General features: G+C 40.1%; 1 protein-coding gene across 3 annotated transcripts in view; it reads left to right on the top strand.

The window, feature by feature from the left end:
• Positions 1–24,608, top strand: part of RPS6KC1 (ribosomal protein S6 kinase C1) — a 134,635-nt gene that overhangs the window by 92,152 nt on the left and 17,875 nt on the right. For all 3 annotated transcript variants that reach the window (XM_032771241.2, XM_075064327.1, XM_032771244.2), the window contains 4 exons: positions 6,127–6,174; positions 7,732–7,864; positions 18,647–20,233; positions 20,504–20,593. In XM_032771241.2, coding sequence (XP_032627132.1) covers positions 6,127–6,174; positions 7,732–7,864; positions 18,647–20,233; positions 20,504–20,593 — 1,858 coding nt within the window. The remainder of the gene's footprint in view (positions 1–6,126; positions 6,175–7,731; positions 7,865–18,646; positions 20,234–20,503; positions 20,594–24,608) is intronic.

Genomic DNA, 24,608 nt, shown 5'->3' with positions numbered 1-24,608 from the left:
CGGAGAATCACACTGTCACCAGGAAAAGGCAGGCGTACGTGATTGGAGACTCCTTACTGAGAAGAATAGACAGACCTGTAACTAGATCTGATCCGGAGAACAGAAGGGTGTGGTATGTGCCGGGTGCTAAGATATGGTGTCATAAACAGATAGTTAAGGGTTAATGTCTTTTTTACCTGTAAAGAGTTAAGAAGCTCAGTAAACCTGGCTGACACCTGACCAGAGGACCAATAGGGGGTCAAGATACTTTCAAATCTCGGTGGAGGGAAGTCTTTGTTTGTGCTTTTTGTTTTGGGGGTTGTTCGCTCTTGGGACTAAGAGGGACCAGACGTACATCCAGGCTCTCCAAATCTTTCTGAATCAGCCTTTCATGTTTCAAAATTGTAAGTAATAGCCAGGCAAGGCGATTAGTCTTGTGTTTGTTTTTCTCAACTTGTAAATATTCTTTTTGTTGGAAGGATTTTTACCTCTGTTTGCTGTAACTTTGATCTAAGCTAGAGGGGGTTCCTCTGGACTATATGAATCGCAGTACCCTGTAAAGCATTCTCCATCCTGATTTTACAGAGATAATTTTTACCTTTCTTTCTTATTAAAAGCTTTCTTTTTAAGAACCTGATTGATTTTTCCTTGTTTTAAAGATCCAGGGGATTTGGTCTGAACTCACCAGGGATTGGTGGGGGGAAGGAGGGGGAATGGTTAATTCCTCCTTGTATTAAAATCCAAGGAGTTTAAATCTGTGTTTCACCAGGGAATTGGTGAAGCCTCTCAAGGCAGCCTGGGAGGGGAGGGGGGGAGCGGGAGGTTTTGCAGGGAGTGTGCCAGACACCGAAATTGTCTGGCTGGTGGCAGCGTACCAGATCTAAGCTAGTAATTTAAGCTTAGAAAGGGTCCATGCAGGTCCCCCACATCTGTACCCTAAAGTTCAGAGTGGGGGAGAAAAAACCTTGACATATGAGATGTGGACCTGAGGCTTAAAAGGATCCTAACAGGAGCAGGAAAAGATCTGCTGATTGTCCTTCATGTGGAACGAATGATACGGCTAGATTGTCGCTGGAACATATCAAGGGAGACTGTGCCAGACTGGGGAAGACACTTAATGAAATTGAGACTCAGGTGATCTTCAGTGGGATTCTGCCTGTTCCTAGAGAAGGGTAACAAAGGTATGACAAGATATGGCGATCAACAGGTGGCTCAGGCAGTGGTGCTATAAAGAGGACTTTGGGATGTACGGCCACTGGGAAGCATTCATGGACAGAGGACTGTTCTCTCAGGATGGACTTCACCTAAGTAAGGAGGGAAATAGACTTCTAGGATGGAGGCTGGCACAACTGAGTAAGAGAGCTTTAAACTAGGAATTTTGGGGGAGATGGTTGGGAGATGTCCAGGGAATCTCCACGCCAGGAATTTAACATTGAGAGGGAAGAAAACAAAGTAAGAAGGGATACAGCCATGAGGAAATCGGAGAATGGAAATAAGGAGGAAGGGTAGTGTAGATACCAGTCTAATAGGTGATACTGGGTGGTAGAATGTGTGTGCCTAACCAGGTAAAGAATGTTAGTGAAGCAAAATGGCAAAAATTAAGATGTTTGTACCCTAATGCGAGGAGCCTTCTGGTAACAAATGGAGGAACTAGAGCTACTGGTGCAGGAAGTGAAACGTGCACTGATATGCAGCAGGGATAACAGAACATGGTAGAATACTAGTAGTCATGACTGGAGTACAGATATTGAAGGCTATGTGCTGTTTAGGAAAGACAGAAATAAAGGCAAAGGTGGTGGAGTAGCATTGTATATCAATGATGAGGTTACTGGTAAAGGAAATAAGTCATGGAATGGATAAGACAGAGTCTGTCTGGGCAAAAATCACATTGGGAAAGAAAGCTACTAGCAGCCTCCCCTGAGATAGTGCTTGGGGTATGCTACAGACCGTCGGGATCTGATTTTGGATATGGGATAGAGACCTCTTTAATGTTTTTAATTAAATAAACGCTAATGGGAATTGTGTGATTATGGGTGTCATAAACAGATAGCTAAGGGTTAATGTTTCTTTTACTGTAAAGGGTTAACAAAGGGAACCAAACACCTGACCAGAGGACCAATCAGGAAACCGGATTTTTAAAGCTCAGGGAGGGAATGTTTGGGGTGTGTCCCTTTGTGTGCGTCTTTTGTCTGTCTCTCCGCTATGAGAGGGATTTTTTCTTCAAGCTTCTAATCTTCAGTTCCAAGTTGTGAGTACAAAGGTAGAAAAACAATAGGCTTTTATTGTTTTTTTGTATTTACATGTGTGTAGTTGCTGGAATGTTTTTAAATTGTATTTCTTTTTGAATAAGGCTGTTTATTCATATTTTCTTTTAAGCAATTGACCCTGTATATTGTTATCTTGATACAGAGAACATTTTTATGTCTTTTCTTTCTTTTTTATATAAAGCTTTTCTTTTTAAAACCTGTTGGATTTTCTTTTCTAAGTGAGGCTCTAGGGTATAGAAATCCCTGTGCCAGGATTACGGTCTCTCTCAGGGAAAGACTGGGAGGGGAAAAAGAAGGAGGGGGAAGGTAAATTGCCCTCTCTGTGTTAATTCAAGGAGTTTAAGTACAGTAATCTTCCAGGATAACCACGGAGGGGAAGCCTGGGGAGGAAGTAAAGAGAAGACAAGGGGAGGGGGGTTATTTCCCTTTGTGGTAAGACTCAGGGCATCTGAGTCTTGGGGTCCCCCAGGGAAGGTTTTGGGGGGAGACCAGAGTGAGCCAAACACTGGAAATTTTTGGCTGGTGGCAGCGCTATCAGATCCAAGCTGGTAATTAAGCTTGGAGGTTCATGCAGGCACCCACATTTTGGACTCTAAGGTTCAGAATTAGGAATTATGCTTGTGATAATGGAGACTTTAACTTCCCAGATATAGACTGGAGGACAAGTGCGAGTAATAATAATCGGCTCAGATGTTTCTAGATGTGATAGCTGATGGATTTCTTCACCAGGTAGTTGAAGAACCATCAAGAGGGGGGTGTCATTTTAGATTTGGTTTTTGTGAGTAGTGAGGACTCTCATAGAAAGAAATGGTTGTAGGGGACAACCTTGGTTCGAGTGATCATGAGCTAACTCAGTTGAACTAGATGAAGGATAAACAAATAGATCTAGGACTAGGGCTTTTGATTTCAAAAGGTCTAACTTTAAAGAATTAAGGAAGTGGATTGGACTGAAGAACTATGGATCTAAAGGCGGAGGAACCTGGATTTACTTCAAGTCAAAGTTCAGAAATTATCAGAAGCCTGCATCCCAGGAAATTCATAGGCAGAGTTGAAGACCAAGCTGAATGAGCAAGCATCTCAGAGAGGTGATGAAGAAAAAGCAGAAAGCTACAAGGAGTGGAAGATGGGAGAGATGAGCAGGAAAGTTACCTTATTGAGGTCAGAACATGTAGGGTTAAAGTTAGAAAGGCCAAAGCCATGTAGAGCTGGACCTTGCAAAGGGAATTTAAAACCAATAGTAAAAGGTTCTATAGCTTATAAATAAGAGAAAAACAAAGACAGAAGAAGTGGCGACCGCTAAACACTGAGGATGGAGTGGAGGTTTAGGATAATCTAAGCATTGCCCAATATCTAAACAAATACTTTGCCTCAGTCTTTAATGAGGCTAATGAGGAGCTTAGGGATAATGGTAGGATGACAAATGAGAATGAGGATATAGAGGTCGATATTACCACATCTGAGGTAGAAACCAAACTCAAACAGCTTAATGGGATGAAATCAGAGGGCCAGATCATCTTCATCCAAGAATATTAGAGGAACCAGCACATGAAATTGCAAGCCCATTACAAGAATTTTTAATGAATCAGCAAACTCAGGGGTTGTACCGTACGACTGGAGAATTGCTAACATATGTTCCTGTTTTTAAGAAAGGGAAAAAAAATGATCTGGTAACTATAGGCTGTTAGTTTGACATCAGTAGTATGCAAGATCTTGGAAAAATTTTGAAGAGAAAGTCGTTAAGGACATTGAGGTCAGTAGTAATTGGGACAAAATACAACATGGTTTACAAAAGGTAGATCATTGCCAAACCAACCAGATCTCCTTCTTTGAGAAGGTAACAGATTTTTTAGACAAAGGAAAAGGTATCTAATTTACCTCGATTTAGTAAGGCATTTACCCTCGATTTTAAATTGGAAAGATCGGGATCATAATAAAACTTAAAGGTGGATAAGGACCTGGTTAAAGGGGAGACTACAACGGGTCGTACTGAAAGGTGAACTTGCTGGAAGGAGGTTACTAGTGAAGTTCCTCAGGATCAGTTTGGGACTAATCTTAATCTTTTATTACTGACCTTGGCACAAAAAGTGGGAATGTGCTAATAAAGTTTGCGGATGACACAAAGCTGGAGGTATAGCTAACACAGAGAAGGACCGGAATATCATACAGGAAGATCTGGATGACCTTGTAAACTGGAGTAATAGTAATAGGATGAAATGTAATAGTGAAAAGTGCAGGTCATGCATTTAGAATTAAGAACAAGAATTTTGGTTATAAATTGGGGACACATCACTTGGAAGTAACAGAGGAGGAGAGGACCTCGGAGTATTGGTTGATCACAGGATGACTGTGAGCCACCAAGTGATACGGCTGTTAAAAAGCTAATGTGGTTTAGGATGTATCAGATAAGGTATTTCCAATAAGATAAGGAGGTGTTAGTACTGTTATACAAGGCACTGCGGAGATCTCATCTGGAATACTGTGTGCAGTTCTGGTCTCCCGTGTTTAAGAAGGATGAATTCAAACTGGAGCAGGTACAGAAAGGGCTACTAGGATGATCTGAGAAATGGAAAACCTGTCTTATGAAAGGAGACTCAAAGAGCTGGCTTGTTTAGCCTAACCAAAGAAGGCTGAGGGGAGATATGATTGCTCTTTATAAATATATCAGAGGAATAAATATCAGGGAGGGAGAGGAATAAAGCTTAGTACTACCAATGTGCACACAAGAACAAATGGGATAAACTGGACACTAGAAGTTTAGACTTGAATTAGACCAAGGTTTCTAACCAGTGAAGTTCTGGAGCAGCATTACAAGAGGATAGTGGGGGCAAAAGACATATCTGGCTTCAAGACTAAGCTTGATAAGTTTATGGGGGGGATGGTATGATGGGATAGCCTAATTTTGGCAATTAATTTGGCAACTGATCTTTGATTATTAGCAGGTAAATATGCCCAGTGTTCTGTGATGAGATGTTAGATGAGGTGGGATCTGAGTTACTACAGAGAATTCTTTCCTGGGTGCTGGCTGGTGAGTCTTGCCCACATGCTCAGGGTTTAACTGATCACCATGTTTGGGGTCAGGAAGGAATTTTACTCCAGGGCAGATTGGCAGAGGCCCTGGAGTTTTTTCTCCTTCCTCTGCAGCATGGGGCACAGGTCACTTGCTGGAGGATTCTCTGCACCTTAGGGTCTTTAAACCACAATTTGAAGACTTCAATAACTCAGACATAGGTTAAGGGGTTTGTTACAGGAGTGGGTGGGTGAGATTCTGTAGGCGGTCGGACTGTATGATCATAATGGTCCCTTCTGACCTTAAAGTCTTTGAGTCTATCAGCCTTACCTTAAAAAACAGCCCCCCACCCCCCAAAGAAAACAGGGAGCCTCTGGGGAAGGAACAAAAATTGGGTATAAGAAATCTGGTGGTGTGAAAACAAGTCTTACTGGGAGAAAGGAGTGTTGGACTAAACTGAGGTAACACTGCTTTTTATGCAGTTACCCTAACTTGAGTTCTACTGAATTATACCCTCACTCTTAAAACACCAGTTTGTGGTTGGGTTTTTTTTGTTTTTTTTTGGAGTGGGGGGGTTGGTTGTCAAGTTTTAAATTTTTAGGCAGCTGATTGGTAATCAGGTGAAGTTTCTGCATTATTCAAGAGACATCTTTCATGTCCTCAAGCATATTTCTAACTTAAAAAAAATCACTAAAGGTCTTACTAATATGTTATCAGAATTTTTTGTATTTTATTGTGCACTGTTTTTAATAACATGCAGCTATTGGTCTATAGAAGTGTTCAATAGTTGATTTTTGAGTTGCCTACTGTTAAGTAGCTTTATACTAATGAGAAACTTAAAATAATTTTTCTTTAAATTATGTGTTCGTTTAGGTTTTGCTTGTAATGGATACTAGAACACAGCAGACTTTTATATTGAAAGTAAGTAAAAGCTTACTACTTTCCTAAACAACTTTGCTTGCTAATTTACTCCACACAAAGAAAATATTTCCTGTTTTTATGGTTGCCATCTCTGTGAATTTTATTGGCACGTTAACATTTCTGTCTTCTAAATGTATTTGAAATATATTTTTACTTTCTTCCATCTGCTTTCGTTTCCTTTTTTTCTCTGTAGTTCTTGTACCCATAGCATTACCACTGATCATGATAGTGGTGTGATCATTGAGGCCAATATCTTAGCAGGCTTCAGTAAAGGATCATAGTTATGTTAGAGCATAGGGGATATAAACCCTTATGTTTCAGGGCATAAGTTAGGAAGAAATTTCTCCTATACATAAGCTATTCCATAACTGTTTGCTACAGGGTTTATTGCTTGTTCCCCTGAGGCATCTGGTACTGGCCACTGTGAGAGACAGAATATTTGATAAGGTGGACCACTGCTCTAATCCAGGATGGCAATTCCTATGTTCTTAAAACTATAGGTTACTACAATGTGAAAGGTCTGTTTAAGGCTACTAAACTATTACATTAATAATAAAGACTTCCCTACATGGGAATTAAATCCTTAAGGTTTGACTCCTGTGATTCATGTAGATTAGGTAAAAATTCTTTTGAGAACCCAGTGAATCCATGGGGCTGGGAAATGGTTTTCTTTGAGGGCTTGGTGCAGCCCTTATTCACACAAGGAATCACACTGATTTGAATTAGGCTACTGACATGAGTAATGGCTGCAGAACTGAGGCCCAAAGACTATGCTGTAGTTAATTGTTGAAACTTTATTTACACCTCAGCTTCAGGTACACTATGTACACACACTGCAAACTGTTCTAATTCTATTTATCTTGATTTAGAAATCCAAACACATACTCTGCAGAAAATCATTCCATTTATAATTCACAAGTGGCCATCCGTAAACATTATATAGTTCAGATATTGGACCCTAGGTAAGCAACCTCATTGCATCTGTAGGCAGATTAGATGAACTGTATATTTTTCCATTTTACTCCTTACATCTTGTTGATCAATATAATAGTAGGTCACGCTTACTTCCCACCCCCTCCATTCCAATAACTTCATCTGTGTGCTGAAATTATTACCTCTTCAAGAACTGAATGTTTTCCTATTTTTTTAAGTATGGTGGAAACATAAGGATAACATGTGAATCCAGGGTATTCTTTTGTCTCTAGAATGTAGATTGATTTAAACAATGTCTTTTGCTTAAAAAAAAAAATTTTTTTTAAAAAGTTCATAGGGAAATAATTGTGTGTCATCCTGATGACTTAGTTTGAGAGAGATTCTAATAAAAACATTGACCCATGTAATTGATTTTAATGGCAGCTTTGTGCCATCTTCTGTTCTCTGGAAATGCGCCAGATGCCATCAGCAGAGCCTCAGGGGACTGAGGGGCATAGAGCAGCAGATGAGTGGTTTCTCTGAAGCCCAGAGTAACTCGGATAGATTAGTTTGGTTGATAAACACAGAGCACAGCAGGCTCCAAAGGCAACTGAGGGTACAACTGACCTTTTTGTTCTCTGTCAGGGTCTAAGGAAAAGTAGTGAGTACAGCAGGAACAGAAAGACCATCATTCCCCGCTGTGTGCCCAACATGGTGTGTCTGCACAAGTACATCATCTCTGAGGAGTCTGTATTTCTTGTGCTGCAGCATGCAGAAGGTTTGTCTGTGGTTTAAGTACATTGAAAAAAAATTCAAGCTTTCAATCAATGATAAATTTAAATGTCAAATTACTTTCTTATGTATTTTTCTAAACAAAATAATTTCACTCTTAGAATAACAAAACCATACAAAGAATGGATTTATTCTTATTCCTATTCTGAATCTCATTCTTGTTTTGAATTTCCCCAAAAGCTGCATAGTTGTTTGAGCTTTAATAATATTGTACATTTCTAACCATTTATTTTCTACAGGACAGATTCTGGTTTGGTTGAAACTGCAATCTACAGTATGTACAAGTCAACTCTAAGAGAGAAAATCTTTTTGCCACTTTTGTAATCTTTGGCAAGCAAATCTTTTTAATGTTATGTAGCTAAAATGGGAAGTATTCCCATAAGAATTTAATAATTGCCTTCTAAAAAACAAGAACATTTGCCTGTTCCTTAACATTACATAGTTATTCTGATCTGGGTTTTTAAGAAAATAGCCAATGGTGTCATATAGGAGTTCAAAGCAGAGCCACAGAGCTGTGCCTTCAGACTATTTATAAAATTCCTGTTATATGTTTAGGGAACAGGTGGCAAAAAAATAATTACGTTTTGACTTCTTTTTTCCTCTGGATTTAAATATTCCCTAATTTAATTACTCCTTTTTGTCTAGAATGAGTGCAGAATATAAATTTCAGTTCTGCTAATATATCTCTTCCTTTTTAAGGGATGTTGCTAATTCAACCAGAAAGGGGAAATGCAAGGCACAGAACTAGTTTATAGAGAAGATAAGTTTAGAGGAAATATTATTCCTTTTGTTTTAATTATTTGGAATTTGCCTATGCACATGCCATTTTTGTCACAAAGAGGAAAACATACGAACAAAAGTTGACTCTGTAACGTGAAGAGTTCTTTGTTTCTGTAGTATGTTTTATTTATTTATTTTACACTTGACTGTTTACACAATGATGCATGAAACAATGATGCATGAAAGAAGACCTTACATTAATAAGCTACAGCGTAACTGTATGTGAATTCTCTACCCAAGAGACCATCCTGGGAATTTGAAAGCTAACAATTGACCTCTGACCTGAATGCATATTGGTAGTTTTGACTGAATCTTTGGAGAAGCTTAGAAAATTTGTTGAGAATTCATTGGTGCCAATAGATTTCTGTTCCCCGGAGTCTGCAGGGGAAAGGGATGTGGAGAAAAAATATTGGGGCTGAGGGGTGAGATTCAGTTGATTATTATAATTTCAGGTCCCTAGGATTTTTAATTCCCTTGAGAAAAAACTTCCTTTGGTAGCACAGGATGACGATAGGATGAGAAGAGGAAAAGGTATTTCAGGGAGAATTACTAGGGTGGGTAATAACCAAACATCCCAAAAAGAACTTTAAAGTACACAGCAAACTGCCACAGTCCAGGGCAACCTACTGGAAATGGTTACTACTTCCCAGTAAGGAATATTTTCCTTTGGCTCTGGTGAATGAAGGGAGGAAGGGAAGCAGAGATGTTTCATACTCCAGAGCTCTTGTATAGAAGAACAAAGAGGTGAGCTGAATGGATTGGACAAGTCAGAAAACTTTATATCTTGGCGGGTCAGGAGAGAATAACAAATCCAGTGAGAAGTTACTGTCCTGACCTGCTTATTCTTGCCAAAACCAACCATAACAAGTGTTGAGTTCCCTAGGTAAAATTAATTTGTTTCAACTGCTGCTAAATCCCTTTGTATAAATTGTATAGGGCAAAGGGTTTTCTCTCAAATCCCCTTTATATAATAGGAGTAATAGAGCAGCATATTGTCTAGAAGTGGGTACGTGATAAGCTCAGTCGCTGCTCAGTTAATTATTCCTTATAAAAACTACTAATTATGAGAGATAGTTAAGCTTATTTCGGTGAGCCAAACATAAAGGAAAAAAATTGCATTTAAAAAGTAGTATCCCCTCTTTAATAGAAGACATATTTGTAAATGTGGAAAAAACATGCAAAAGAATGTATTATAAATAAGCACTTATTCGTTCTTACCTAAATCTCAACTATACAAAGTAGCACAAACACTCTCCCAGCCTGAAATCATCCTAAACCACCTCCTTCAGGGTGTTCTGTCTATCCTTGAGTGATGTACTCGAGTGATACCGGAGAGGAATTGTGCCACCCCATATTCATAGCAAGGTGGTTAAAGTTCTTGGATGTCTGTGCTTCCATCATCCAAACTCCAAATGACCCTGACTTAATGTTGTGGTTGCTGATTTATTTATATTCTGATAGTGTCTAGGTGCCTCAACTGTTTGTTTGTACCAAATGCTGTGTACACACATTATAAGAAACAGCCCTTGACCCTGAAAGTTTATAGTATAAATAGACAAGACAAAGGGTGATAGAAAGGAAGTGATGTTTCCATTTAAAGAGGGGGACCTGAGGTACAGAGTGATGTGGTGACTTATCCAAGGCTATACACAGGAAATATCACAGATCCAAGATTTGAACACAGAAATCCAGAGTCCCTGTCCAGTATCTTATTTAGAAGACCATCCTTCTTCCCTGACCTTTGTCAGTTAATGAAGTTTTAAAAAAAAATTGTCATTGGGTTTCTAATATACATAGCGATTCTCTGACATCAGCCCTTGAGGTTCCCCAGCTCATCTGGATTCCCACACCAAAGATCACTTACCATCTCTGTCTTAGTAAAGCATAGCTGGAACACCTTGAGCACAAGAATAGTTGGAATCCTGACTGTCCTGATACCCAATCTAAGAGGCTTTTTCTAATTTTGCCAAGAAAAATAATGGGAAGGTGATTGACACCCAGGATGGGAATTTTGATACCAGCTGGTGCAGTGGACAGTGGCTGACTCAGTAAGACCTTTTAAATTGTTAGACATAATAGAAATAGAAACCGTGAATGTAAAATGGGGTAAAGTTACACTGTATTTGTATGGGGAGTTTAGGCTTTGTCACCAAGAACATCAGGAGAAACCTGTTGGTTAATAGCAGTCAGATTGCCAGAATCTTGTAAATGTCTAGGGTAGATAATCTTACCTAAATCCCTATAGAGGAGGTTTTTGTAAATTATGGCTACCTCACACTCATTCCTCTAAAAACCATCTTTCTCTGCTTTTCAGGTTCCCCATATCAGTCAAAAGCCAAAACTTTCTAATTATTCAGAGCTCCAAGGTGTAATGATAGGGCTAAAAAGGCTGCTTAGTCACTTTGAGGTACTAGCAGTACTGCTCCCAGTTAAAAACAAAAAAAGATAAACAGGCAGGGTATGCTTTGCAGTCATCTTTGGGAATGGATAAAAGCTTCAGGGTCAGTGCCTGTTTCAGGGTAAATGCCTAAAACTGTGTGTCACTCCTGTATGTCTCCTTTGCATCCAAACTTCAAAAAGTTCTGTTTCATTAGAAAGGAGCATTGAGCGAATAAAACATTTGGTTTATATATTGCTCCATGGTGGCTTATCATGCTTAAAGGCCAGTTGTACCATTAGGAAGTTCAAGGTTAAAAATGTTAATTTTAACTGGAAAACCATTTGGATTAAGGCCTGTTCAGATGAGGTGGTAAAGTTGCGTATGAAGGTAACTGCTTATTTGCGAAGGGCTTTGCTGTTGATTTTACACCCACTCCCTTTACTGCACATCTTATATCCGCTGTCAGGTTTAAAACTATTGGGTTTTAAACCGGACTCAGAAAACTTGACCCCCAAACATTCTTTGATTAAGAAGAAAACATTCTTGTTTTACCCAGAAGTGGTGATGCTGTCATTCCTCCAAACGCAGTTAATGGGGCTGGTGGATTCCCTTATAAACTCTTCCCATGGTCACAAAACGTTAGAGGGCTTTAGAGGGGTGTGTTAGAGGCAAGAAAGTCCACAAAGTTATCTGGTAGCTTTGTCAGAAAGCATTTGGCAAGATCTACTGTGGTGGAGAGCCAGTGTGGTATTAACAAGGCCTCAGTTTTCTTTGGCACTACCAATGCCAGAAATTTTAGAAACAGATGCTTCAGAAACAGGCTGGGGGGCTTCTGTGGTACATCAAACTTTAAGTGGCTGTTGGAAACTGTCAAATCTCTTTAAGCATAAACAAGCTGGAGCTCCTATCAGTCTGGAGAGAACTCAAGAAACTTCAAATTGAAGAGGCTTTCAGGGTATGGGAACTAATGGACAACAATTCAGTGGTGGTCTGTCTTGCCAAACTAGAGACTTGCTCGTCAGAATGGATTACATTACTAGCCCTAAAGATTCTGTTGCCAGTCCCAAGAATGTAGTAGTGTCTGTTCTGTTCTTGGCCAAAGGCTGGTTTGAAATGGTATCTCTCTCTCAATTTTTGTCAGATGGTGGGCACACAGGCTTCTTCTATGCTAGCAAACTTTGTACCAGTTATTCGCCACCACAGTTAGCAATGGTGAAGGTGGTAATATATGTAGGACTCTGTTTTTAACTACTGTACTGTCATGTTAGAGATTCTGGTGATAAACTCCTACGTCCTATGTACACTACAGCCTCCACTGCTGCTACTGTTATTATGCATTGGAGTTATTGCTTATGTTACGGTAGTGCCCAGAAGTGAGGTCCCAGTTACATCGGGCACTGCACACACATAAGTATGTATGTTTAATCATTTTATATATTATGAGGTTGACTAGTGGCTGCATCTCCTCTTTACAAGATCTGGATTTTATTTTTTCTGCCAGCAGTGCCGCTCACAAAACGTGAGATACTTGATGCTGCTTGTGATCAAAGAAAGGATCAGTAGGGAGAGATGTATTTTCAATAGGGCGGAATATCATGGTTTTCATAAATCAAGACTATGGTGGTTGTTTTGTTTTGTTTTTGTTCTGTTAAACATATACCCTAGTTCAAAATTAATTATTTGGAGAAAGTTCTATGGCCTGTGCTGTAAAGGAGGTCAGACTAGATTATCACAATGGTCCTTATGAATCTTGAAACCATTTCCCTCTTTTTCCACTAAGGTACAGAATTTGGGAAAGTTTTGAAGGATTACTTGAGTAGATGTGTCTCAATACGTCTCTTCTCTCTCTCCTGTGTGGACATGGTTATTTGGGAACCTAGATTGTTGTCTTTAACTTTATTTAGCAAAACCCAAATCCAGTATGGCCACAATTTTTCAGCTATAATCAGGTTACACAGCCCTCCATTGCAGACTCTTGGGCCAACTTAGCAAAAGTTAAAGGATTGTTTTTTTGGATACATCCGCTTAGTTTTTCAGGATGTGAACTTGCAATGTAACAGACTGCGATGTGAACTCTGCAGACTGGATGAGTCAAAATTCAACAGGACATTAATTCCTCTTGTAAACTGAAACTAAAGCATGGTTAGGAAACTGAATTTACTGATCTGTCAGGTTTTCTTTCATCCTAATGATACTTATCCTAAAGTCTTTGTATCTTCTTGTCTTTGTCACTACTTCAAAATAGCATTACACCCGCCCCCGCCCTACAGAAAACATTTAAAAGAAAATCTAAAAATTGTGGAACTAACAGGACTCCTGTTCAGCGTCACTGCCCAGCCACTTTGCTTTTGATTGCATTCAAATTTGATTGCATTCACTTTCTTGTACACTGACTTTTACGATTCATCTCTTTGGGAGGCGCAGATCAAGTCTTCTGTCTGTAACATGCCTATGCTGTCTCAATGACTAATATGCTCTGTGCTATACATGCATTGTTTGCATTTTTCTGCATACAAGTTCACTTTTAAAAATATGTTTCCGTTGTAGCTAATGTTCTCCAGTGGCACAGGACTGGGGGTTAGGAGAGCCAAGTCTATTCCTGTCTCTTTCACTGCCCTATGGGGTGTCATTGAGCAAGTCACTTCACCTGTGCCTCAGTTTCCACATGTACCACAGAGATTATACTAATCCTTATGTCTAAGGTGTTTTGAGATATGTGGAGGAAATGTGCTACTTTGTATAATAACTGAAAATTAATTGGAGCAAGGACTAAAACTTGGGTATCTCACCTCCCTAATCATTGGGCTATAGAGTGATTCTCTTTCCCTCTGGACCAATGAATAGTTACCTACTTAGCCAAAGCATAACAGTTTCAACAGATGAAATTTGAGAAAGAACCGCATCGAAGTAACCTGTAGCCCAGTGATCAGGGGATTCATCTTTTGACATTTCTGAATTAATTTTTTTTCCGGAATGAAACAATTTGCCGACATTGACATGAATTCACAAAATGTTTTGATCAACCAGATCTGCATTTTTTTGGCAGAAAAAAGTTTCAGCTGAAAAATGTCTCCTATATATGAGTCAAATATTATTTTTTGCCTTGGCACTGGTACTTGATTAAAGTAAAATTTACTTGGAATGGATGTACCGGGGGTGGGCAAACTTTTTGGCCCGACCACATCTGGGTGGGAAAATTGCATGCAGGGCCATGAATGTAGGGCTGGGGCAGGGCATTGGGGTGCGGGAGGGAGTGCAAGGTGTGAGAGGGGTGCGGTGTGCAGAAAGGGGCTCAGGGCAAGGGGTTGGGGCAGAGGAGGGATACGGGGTGTACGAGGGGGCTCAGTGAAAGGGGTAGGGGTGTGGAGTCTGGGAGTGGGCTCAAGGCAGAGGTGCAGGGAGGATTGCGGGAGAGGGCTCAGGGCAGGGGGTTGGGGTGCAGGAGGGTGTGGGGTGTGACGGGGTTGGGGTGCAGCAAGGGGCTCAGGGCAGGGGATTGGGGTGTGGTGGGGGTTGACGTTCAGGCAGGGTGTTGCGGGGGTTCAGGGCAGGGGGTTGGGATGCAGGGTGCAGAGGTGTTCGGAGTGCGGCTCCCCTGACCTGGTGCAGCTCCAAGGTGGCAGTGGCACGCACTGGGGCTAGGGCAGACAGGCTCCGTGCCTGCCTGCCCTGGCCCCGCGTCATTTCCGGAAGCGTCTAGCCCTAGGGGAGGGAGGGGCAGAGGGCTCTGCATGCTGATCTTGCCTATGGGTACCTCCCCCCCGAAGCTCCCATGGGCTGTGGTTCCCCTTTCCCAGCCAATGGGAGCTGTGGGGGATGGTGCCCAAAGGTGAGGGCAGCACATGGAGCCCTCTGTCCTCCCTCTCCTGGGAGCCACAGGGACGTAGTGCCGGCCGCTTCTGGGAGCAGCGCATGGCCCACAGTGCCACAAGGGTGGCAGTCCCATGGGCCGTAGTTTGCCCACCCTGATCTATACTATAAAATGTATAGAATGACTGGCAACGTTGTGGCAGAAAGATTAGATTTAGGAAACTTGGTTGCATTGATGCTAATTTTCTTGTGATTCTATTGAAGATGAATAAACTTCAGTTTTGCGGTGATACTTTTCACAGTTATTTAGTACGTTAGACAATATTTGACAAAGTGACTGAAGCCTGCTTGCGTGGACTGACTTCTGTAATTTTAGTTTTTATAGATTCCTGATACAATATTAGCATGGTTTGCTAATGGGTTTTCTTGATTTTACACAACACATGGTGGGAGAAGGAGGAGATTATTTGTGTGTCACTCATAAAAACATAATTATATACCCAGAAACAAATATCGCTCTTGTTTGACCCTGGATTGGGCATTTTCAGAAGGGAATAAAATTGTTGTTTTTCAGTATTGAACAAAATTATTGAACAGCATTTATTTATGTATTTGCACTTGACCAGGAGGCCAGTCTTGAAATATTTATACATAAACAGCTATATGTATGAATTTGAACATTTAATCAAATGGTTTTTCATTTAGTTGCACTTAACTGTAAATCAGAAAGCAATAAGCAACAGTTTTTCATAGTTTCCTGCTACAAGTGATTATTGAATCATAAACTTTTTTCTCTAAGCTTTTAAAGGAGGAAGGTTTATAATGGGAATAATTATTGAAGGGAAGGCAGTATGGCCATTTAAACTGTTTTCACTAGTGTCAGAATAATGTAAACTTGATTTTTTTTTTTTTTGTCTTAACTATGATAATTGGAAGCTGGCCTGCTGACCATCTTTCGATGCTTACTAGGACTAAGAGAATTGTATTCTCTGTTAAAAAGCATCAAAAATAAAAACCTTTTAAAAAAAAACTGCATGTGCTGTTTTCTTTTTGAATCGTTACATAGTGAGTTGAGTGTCTTTTACATTGATAGGGTCAAATGTCTATGAAACATAAAAAACCAATAATGTCCTGGGTCACCTTACTAGCAGAAATACCTAGGGAGATGTAGATGCCCAGGGTCCCCATGCCACCTTTGGTTCTCTGATAGTACAGCTCTTGTGCCCCAACCACATCTCTCTTAGACAGGGGGTTTCTTCCAACACCTCAGTGGTGTATAAAAGCTAAGCCTGCATTCTGCCACCTTTTAAGTGTCAATGGACTGCTGCTCTCATATGGAAGCTCCATTACAGTCCACTTATGTGCAAGAAGTTCCCAGGTCTATATTTATGGATGGGTTTAGGGGAGTGTTGTCAAATACAGTTTATTGATTGGTACAGGCAAGCCATGAATATTTCCATTATATATAAATGAATGAGATTGGCAAAATTATTTTGCCAAATTTTTAGCATTTAAAAACATGATTTCAACAAAACTTAACAAAAAATAAATTATTTTTGAAATTTTCAGTCAGAATTGTGGAATAAAAATCCCACTTTCACTTTTGCTCCCTCTTTTTTTCAAATTGGGGAAAAAAGTCAAAAGGGATAGGTGAAGAGGGAAGAGTGGTTCCTCAACCCCACATTCGGCCCCCTTCCCTCTGCTGCTGCTAAAATGAGAGAGAAATGGTGGCAGTAGTGAACTCAGAACTGAAAATTTGAAACTATATTTTTTTAACGAACTGTTTAAAACATTTTTGTTTTGAATTCTTTGTGTGAGGGGGAGGGGTAAATTGTGGACAAAGCATCAAACTTTAGCAACCCTCCCAAAATTTGACCAGCTCTAAAACTTTTATGGAATACAATAAAATGAGATAACATTCCATATAACTCATTTGAATACAGATATGTATTCACGGTAACCATGAACATCTTAAAATCGGGATCTAAAATTATGATATAATCAATGATTGATTCTCGGTGTTTTCTATATCGGGACCCTCTCCAGGTTTTCCTTCCCATGTAGCTGGGACAGTCACATTTAATTATATGGGAATGTCAAGGTGATGACACCCTGACACCTGTTTACATCTTGTAGGTTAAGATCATGTACGTGAATAGATCCAAATTGTCCTCCTTACCATCAGTTTCCAAACTGTTAGAATTTTCTATTAATATTTTTTTATTTGATACACTTAGCTTCATCATAGCTAGTCAAGATCTTGTTAGATCACATGTACTTTCAGGAATTTCAGTAAATTCTGTTAATTTGAAAGGGAACTGCTTGAATTCTCATTTGTCCCCCTTGAAAGTTTTCTAGGACCTCTCTCTCCTGCTTGAAGTTAATTTCTTAGGCCCAAGCAAGCACAATAGAACAAATTGGAGAGAGTCCAGCAGATTGGGGGCTGGGGCACATTACTTATGAGGAGAGGCTGAGGGAACTGGTCTTATTTAGTCTGCAGAAGAGAAGAATGAGGGAGGATTTGATAGCAGCCTTCAACTAGCTTAAGGGGGGTTCCAAAGAGAATGGAGCTAGGCTTTTTTCAGTGGTGGCAGATGACAGAACAAGGAGGAATGGTTTCAAGTTGCAGTGTGGGAGGTCTAGGTTGGATATTAGGAAAAACTATCTCACTAGGAGGGTGATGAAGCACTGGAATGGGTTACCTAGGGAAGTGGTAGAATCTCCATCCTTAGAGGTTTTTAAGGCCCAGCTTGACAAACCCCTGGCTGGGATGATTTAGTTAGGATTGGTCCTGCTTTGAGCAGGGGGTTGGACTAGATGACCTCCTGAGGTCTTTTCCAATGCTAATCTTCTATGATTCTATTATTCTAATATCATCTAATTTCATTTTGTGCAACCTTCTGCTTTGTACCCATGGTCTGTAATTGTTTATAACAAACATTAATAGAATTTTCAAGCTTTTGAAGAGTAACAGTCCAATTGTATTATTTCCAAAGCTTAACTGCAGCCAAGTACTGTAACTTTCTTGGACTTTTCAGAGATGAGAGAACTGGGCTTGGGTTGGGACAGAGACAGATGCTCTGTCTTATTCCTTCCTCTTTAGCCATAGATTCTGATATTTGTTACTGAAGTGTATTGATTAAAATCCACCTGCCCCCCCAGCAAAAAAAAAAATGGCATAATATAGCAAGGTATCAGGGAAGAAATCTTAACTTGGCAAGAAATCCTGATTTAACAGACCAATAAGATATCTTCAGAAAGCAAGAAAAGAAATATCTGTATCTGTATCCTACTATTAGGGAGCGGAGGGGCACTAATATCAACAAAACTGAAGAGGGGGGAACCATAGAACTTGATAATGATTCCTCCTTTATTCCATCTCTCCTTTTTTCCTCCCCTGTTGTCACATAGAAGATTGGAGCTGTGTTTCAGAAGCATCTCAGGAAATGCAGAATGTTTGTGGGGAACCTTATTTTCTCTGATGCTTAATGTGTCCTGAAACGGAAGAGCAGTTGTAATCCTGAAACAACTTGGTTAGAGACAACTCTGTAGGATTTTAAACATTCTTTCTATTTTAATAATCTAAGATGATGCTACTAACATGAATGTATTAATAAATTTGTTTGAACTATGAGTTAAGTCGACAGGGTCCCTCTAGCTATTCTGTATTGAAATAGCAGTTATAACTTCCTCTAATTGGCATAAGGAAGTAATTTACACTTGTGTATTTTATATCTCATAATGAAACAGTTTTTAGTTCTGAGTTAAATTGTGATTTTTCTTTTTCTTCTTTTATAGGAGGCAAACTGTGGTCTTACATCAGTAAATTCTTAAACAGAAGCCCCGAAGAAAGCTTTGAAATCCATGAACTCAAAAGTTCTACTAAAATTCACTTGCAGCTGCCAACCCCTAGCCCTACAGAAATCAGCAGTAGTGTTGACTCCAGAGGAAGCAGTGGGGGGAATGTGCTGAGAGTTATACCACTGAAGAGCAGCCTTACACCAAGTTCTCAAGATGAGAGTAGTAACCAGGAAGATGGTCAAGAAGGTTCTCCCAAATGGACAGATTCTGGGTCAAGTTCAGAAGAAGAATGCACTATTAGTTATTTAACATTATGCAATGAATATGGGCAAGAAAAAATTGATCCTGGCTCTTTAAATGAGGAACCTGTGTTGAAACCAGAGGGAGAAGATCTTAAAACCAAAGAGTTAGGATGTTTACAGGCACATACTTTAGGTGGCAATGATAGCTTCAGCTCTCAGATCACCTCTCGGGAGCTAAAGTTTTTCCCTGAAGATGCTGACCTGGAAGTACTTAGTCCTACTAGGATATCAGACTCATTAAGTAAATCCAAGCACAGCCCTATGGAATTCTTCAGAATAGACAGTAAAGACAGCACCAGTGAACTTCTGGGGCTTGATTTTGGAGATAAATTGTATAGCTTAAAATCAGAATCTTTAAAGCCATTTTTTTCTGCACCAGATCATGAGAGGAGTCTTGAAACCATGGAAAGCAAGGTGGGCTTTAGAGCCCAGGATACAATAAGCCGGGGTTCCAATGACTCTGTGCCGGTAATTTCTTTTAAGGATGCTGCTTTTGATGATGTAAGTAGTGCTGATGAAGGGAGGCCTGATCTTCTGATAAATTTACCTGGTGTATCTGAGAAACTGGAAGAAGCACCAGTGGTTAGGCCCAAAAAGCTTACAAAGACTGATGTAAACATCTTGGAAAGCAAACTGTTAGAAACTCCTGATGTCTTACAATTAAATAATAGTACAGAGCAATGCAAAGCACTTGATCAAAAGTTGAATCATGTGGTGCCAGAATTGGGCCATCCTTCTAGCAAGGAATCGGACGGACAATATGATATCACTCAGGAAATTGTCAGGACACTATTTACGTCTGACATTGACCTGGCTAGTTCAGAAGATGTGGCTCAGTTTCAAGGACTTGGAGAAATTTCTTCCTCATCATTAAATGCAACAAGCACAGAAGAAAATTTCTTATTTATTTCTAACTCACTCTCAGGTGCTAAAGAGCATAGCTTAGATGGAGGCAATGTAAGAAATCAAGCAATGTTGCTATTTTCTGATCAAACGGAAGACTTTGTTAAAGAGAGAACAAACCCTGCTCTCTTACCAAAAGCTGAAAGCAAAGAGACAGTAGTGGAGGGCAAGAGTGAAATAGCACTAGAAGGAGAGAAGGAAATACATCACATTTTTCAGGACCTCGACAAAAAACTAGCACTAACATCCAGATTTTACATCCCAGAGGGTTGCATTCAAAGATGGGCAGCTGAAATGGTTGTAGCCCTTGATGCTTTACATAGAGAAGGAATTATGTGCCGCGATTTGAACCCAAACAACATCTTATTGAATGATAGAGGTCAGGAACTTTTGAAAATGCATTTTTTTTTATTCGCTGTTGCTTCCAATTAACTGGGTAGGCGTTTTATCTTGTAATTAGTATCTTCATTTCCTGTCTAGAGCTTCATTATCAGTGCAGCAAATTCACCCCCAGTAATAGCTTCTAGTACTTAATGATGCCATTATTCTTAATGATACTGTTTTTAGCTACAAAAGGAGTAATTACAGTTCACTTCTGTAGAAAATGGAAGGGAAAATGTTTTGATTTCTCCTGTCGTTTTGTTTTTAGGACACATTCAGCTAACGTATTTTAGCAGGTGGAGTGAGGTTGAAGATTCCTGTGACAACGATGCTATGGAGAGAATGTACTGTGCCCCAGGTTAGAGCAATCACCTAAAATGTTTCACTTGGAAAACAGATGAGCAGTTTTCATTTTCTCATGGAGCCTACATAACATATTTCTCTTTAGGACCTCAAGTTCATGCAATATTTGATAGGATTTTTTCCAATTATCTTAGAATCTGAAAGAGCTGATAACTATACCACTGTTCAACTGAGCTGTAGTTTGATATGTTATGTAGCTCCTCTATAAAAGTTATTGCACTAAACTTTTTGTTTTTTAGGAAACATTTTGTTTTCCTTAGGATATTTCCAGTTTCAGTGAGGGTATGCCTGATCCCTGAAAAAGGCAATTTAAGAAAAAAAAGCAGTTCAGACTGAACATGCCACAGAAAGATTTTAAAAATACAAACTTAACAAATATACAATAATGAGAAACATAAATCTTATAACAGCTTTAAATATAAAATTGTAACAAACATACAAATGTGTGAGGCACTTGTGATGAGCAAAATTGGAAATAATTTAGAGATTGGTATGTTTTCTTAGAACCATTTTTATTAAACCCAATGGGATACAATGTGCGTCTTAGTTTTTCTGGTAAATCCTGTGCTTCAAACTGAAAACTGCTAATTTTATTTAGTGACCAAGTGGTAATGCCTGGCAAAAATGAGATGGCTAAACAGTTTCACTTAAGAAGTTTTGAAAACAAGAGGTTATAAACTAGCTTTAAAAATATACAACAAAAACCTCAAATTACTTTAGTGGCTGAGATTTTTTCACTTGTGAGTTCTGTCCAGACATGAACTGTTTCGGGAAGTTTGAGCAAAATCTATTCAGCTGTTTGAGCTCTCTGTGAAAGGGGAAAAGTTCCTTGCTTTAAAATTTAAAATGCCTTGTACACTTCCTGCTGAATTCACACACAGGTTGAACTTTGAAACTTGGCATGCAGGTGGTCCATAACTAAGGCATGTACATAGTCAGTGATCACGCTTGATAAAGACTGGTTGAATAATAAGGTTATAAACAATTTAAAAGATGGCTTCAGAACTTAGCATTGAGAAGCACTTCACTCTGTTAGTCCCCCTAAAATCAAATGGAATAAGGGGCTATGCAGTGTGACTAGATGGTAGAATATGGGCCATTGGCATCTGCTAAAACTTGAATTCGGACCCCCCCACCGTGACATTGCACTTTGTCTCTGCTCAACCTGACTTGCACAGAAGGTGCTGCTGCGCCAGCTTACAGGAGGAAGATTGTACATGTCTCTGAATCACAGCCAAATACTTCTTTGTATTTTCAAACAACGCAAAACACCTCACTACCTTAACCTCAGGAACAGGAAAACCTCCAGATCTCTGGTGCCAATTAGGGATGCTGGGGAAGGGGGCAAATGCCCCCTCTCAAGGCTTCTGCATTGATCAAAGTTCCATAGGCCACGGAGCTGGCGGGAGCCTTTCCTGACCATTTTTAAGCACTGCTTCCATGTTAAATCAGTTTGGCTACTGCTAGAGGAGCCTGAAACATTGCTCTGGCTGCATGGTTCCAATGCTGCTGAAATTTGTCCTGACCAGAAGAAGGCACACTTTGCAATGGCTGGGCCAAATTTCAGTGAGTGGCATTGCGACCAGGTGCACAGAGTCGCATTTCTACTCAAATTTGGCCTGGCTGCTCCTCCATCCAAATGGAGGGGCAGTCAGGCGAAATGATGTTGTGAGAGGAAACGTAAGGAGTCCTTTCCTGCGGGGCAGAGTGCAGGGGAGTCAGCCGAGAACTCGGCTTTTGGTGGCACTGGTTCATGCACTGTATGGCTAAGAGAGAGGGGAGACTCTGAGTATGCCTATGCTGCAGTTAAACACCCGCAGCTGGCCCGTGTCTGCTGACTCGGGCTCACAGGGCTTGGGCAGTTGGGCTGTAAAATTGCCGTGTAAATATTTGGTTTCAGACTAAAGCTTGAGCTCTGGGACCCCAGTAGGGGGAGGATCCCAGAGCTCCTACCTGAGCCCAAATGGCTGCACCACAATTTTACAGCCCTGCGGCCTAAGCTCGGCAAGCTCAAGTCAGCTGACACAGGTTAGCCGCAGGTGCTTAACATACTCTTTCTGAAGACATACCCTCTCTGGCTGAGGGAGACCTGGGGTCTGTGCAGGGAAAGAACAAGTGGGGTACCTGCTGGGGGGAGCAGGAGTGGAATTTGCCCCAGCAAGAAATACCTGAACTGGTGCCACGGCTGCAGATCTCCTCATTTTAGAGTTCCAGAAATTTCTGTCCCTTTTTTAAAGATGAAAAACACTTTCTGTTGGCACAGTGCATCCATCTCAGTGCAAACAATGTGCTGCTGCCTTGGTAGTCCAGCCTTGCAGGAAGCTTTCTTCAACAGAACAGTAGTGGTAGCAAAGATCGAAACTCATCCTTTCCCACAACCTTGCCTTAATGAGGTGTGAACTTCAAAGACTAACTATCCATTTTAATGACTATGCTATTGGAGGCCTTCTCTGCCCCTATAAGCTCTAAACAACCAGGTGTTAACCAAGCAGTTGGAATAACATTTAAAAATCACAAAATGCAAGAGTTAAAGCTTCCTGCACTATCATTAACTCTGCTTCAGTACACGTTGGTAGTATTGATCTGGAGTTTTTTGGCTAAGCATCCAGTCCTGCAATTTGGACCTTTGCATTTGTGGAGCCTCACCTGGAACAGTGCATGGGTGCAAGTGTGTGTCTGCACCTATCTATCTAGTTATAGGTTAGGAGTCTCCAGGTGTAAATATTATATATGTGCAAGTAGACTGAGTTAATGTTGCTGTAGGATTCTTAGCTTCCACACTTCCTGATTATTAATATTTTCTGTGCAAAATGTAACAGCGCATTAATGTATTAGTTTGGAAATTAATATTGCATATATTGTAAATGTTAGCAGTAACTTAACAAGAGAGAGTTGCTTTGAGTGGAGGAACACTTTATTTTGAGTAGTAGCCTCATAGTTGTACCTGGAAATAACCAATGTCACTCAGTTCAAACTTGGTCCTGAGAGCTCCCACTATCTAATCATGCTCCAAACTACTTGCTCGTCATTAGACAGCTAATTTCAGTCTACTTCCTTCAGGTCCAGGAACACTCCAAGATTATGGGCGCTTGAGCGATCATCATTCTGTTGAGGACCCACGTCTCTGCTCTATCAGGACAGCATGTTCTCTCCTTCTTTGGATAGTCTATTTTAAAATACTATTTGCACTTCACTACATTGTGAGAAACTGTTCTTTTAAGTTACTTGCTTCAGTGACACATTGCAATCTAAGGAGAGATCTTCTATCAAAACATGGCCATCAAGATTCTGTTATAGATACTATACAGATTACTTATTCTTGAGATGCAATTCTTTATTTGTATTAATTTTGGACACAGTTTCATCAACAGAAATGGCAGAAAATGGATCTGAAAGTTTAACATATAGCAGGATATCAGCAACTTAAAATCAGACTGCTATGTGAAAAGTCTAAAAAATTTTCAACTCTTTGGCTACAAGTAACACTGGAGATGAGAGAGAGAATCTCTGTTGATTCAGTAGGTTTACTTTGATTATTTCCACATTTATAGTCAGCTAATTTCCCTGATTGTATGAGTCTTTCACAATAGTCATAGAATCATAGAAATTTAGGACTGGAAGGGACCTCAAGAGGTCTTCTAGTCCAGTCCCCTTCACTCATGGAAGAACTAAGTATTATCTAGACCAACCCTGACAGGTGTTTTTCTAACTTGCTCCTTAAAATCTCTAATGACAGAGATTCCACAACCTCCCTAGTCCATTTATTCCAGTGCTCAATTATCCTGACAGTTACGAAGTTTGTCCTCATGTTCAACCTAAATCATCCTTGCTGCAATTTAAGCCCATTGTTTCTTGTCTTATCTTCAGAGGTTTAAAGAATAACTTCTCTCCTTCCTTGTAACAACCTTTTATGTACTTGAAAAGTATTATCATGCCCCCCCCGCCCAGTCTTCTCTTCTCTACACTAAACAAACTCAATTTTTTCAGTCTTCCCATGCTTCCCCCCCCCC

Source organism: Chelonoidis abingdonii, chromosome 3 (assembly GCF_003597395.2).
Source record: "Chelonoidis abingdonii isolate Lonesome George chromosome 3, CheloAbing_2.0, whole genome shotgun sequence".
Lineage (NCBI taxonomy): Eukaryota > Metazoa > Chordata > Testudines > Testudinidae > Chelonoidis > Chelonoidis abingdonii.
The sequence above is the reverse complement of the archived record's forward strand: the minus strand, read 5'-3'. Positions and strand labels throughout refer to the sequence as shown.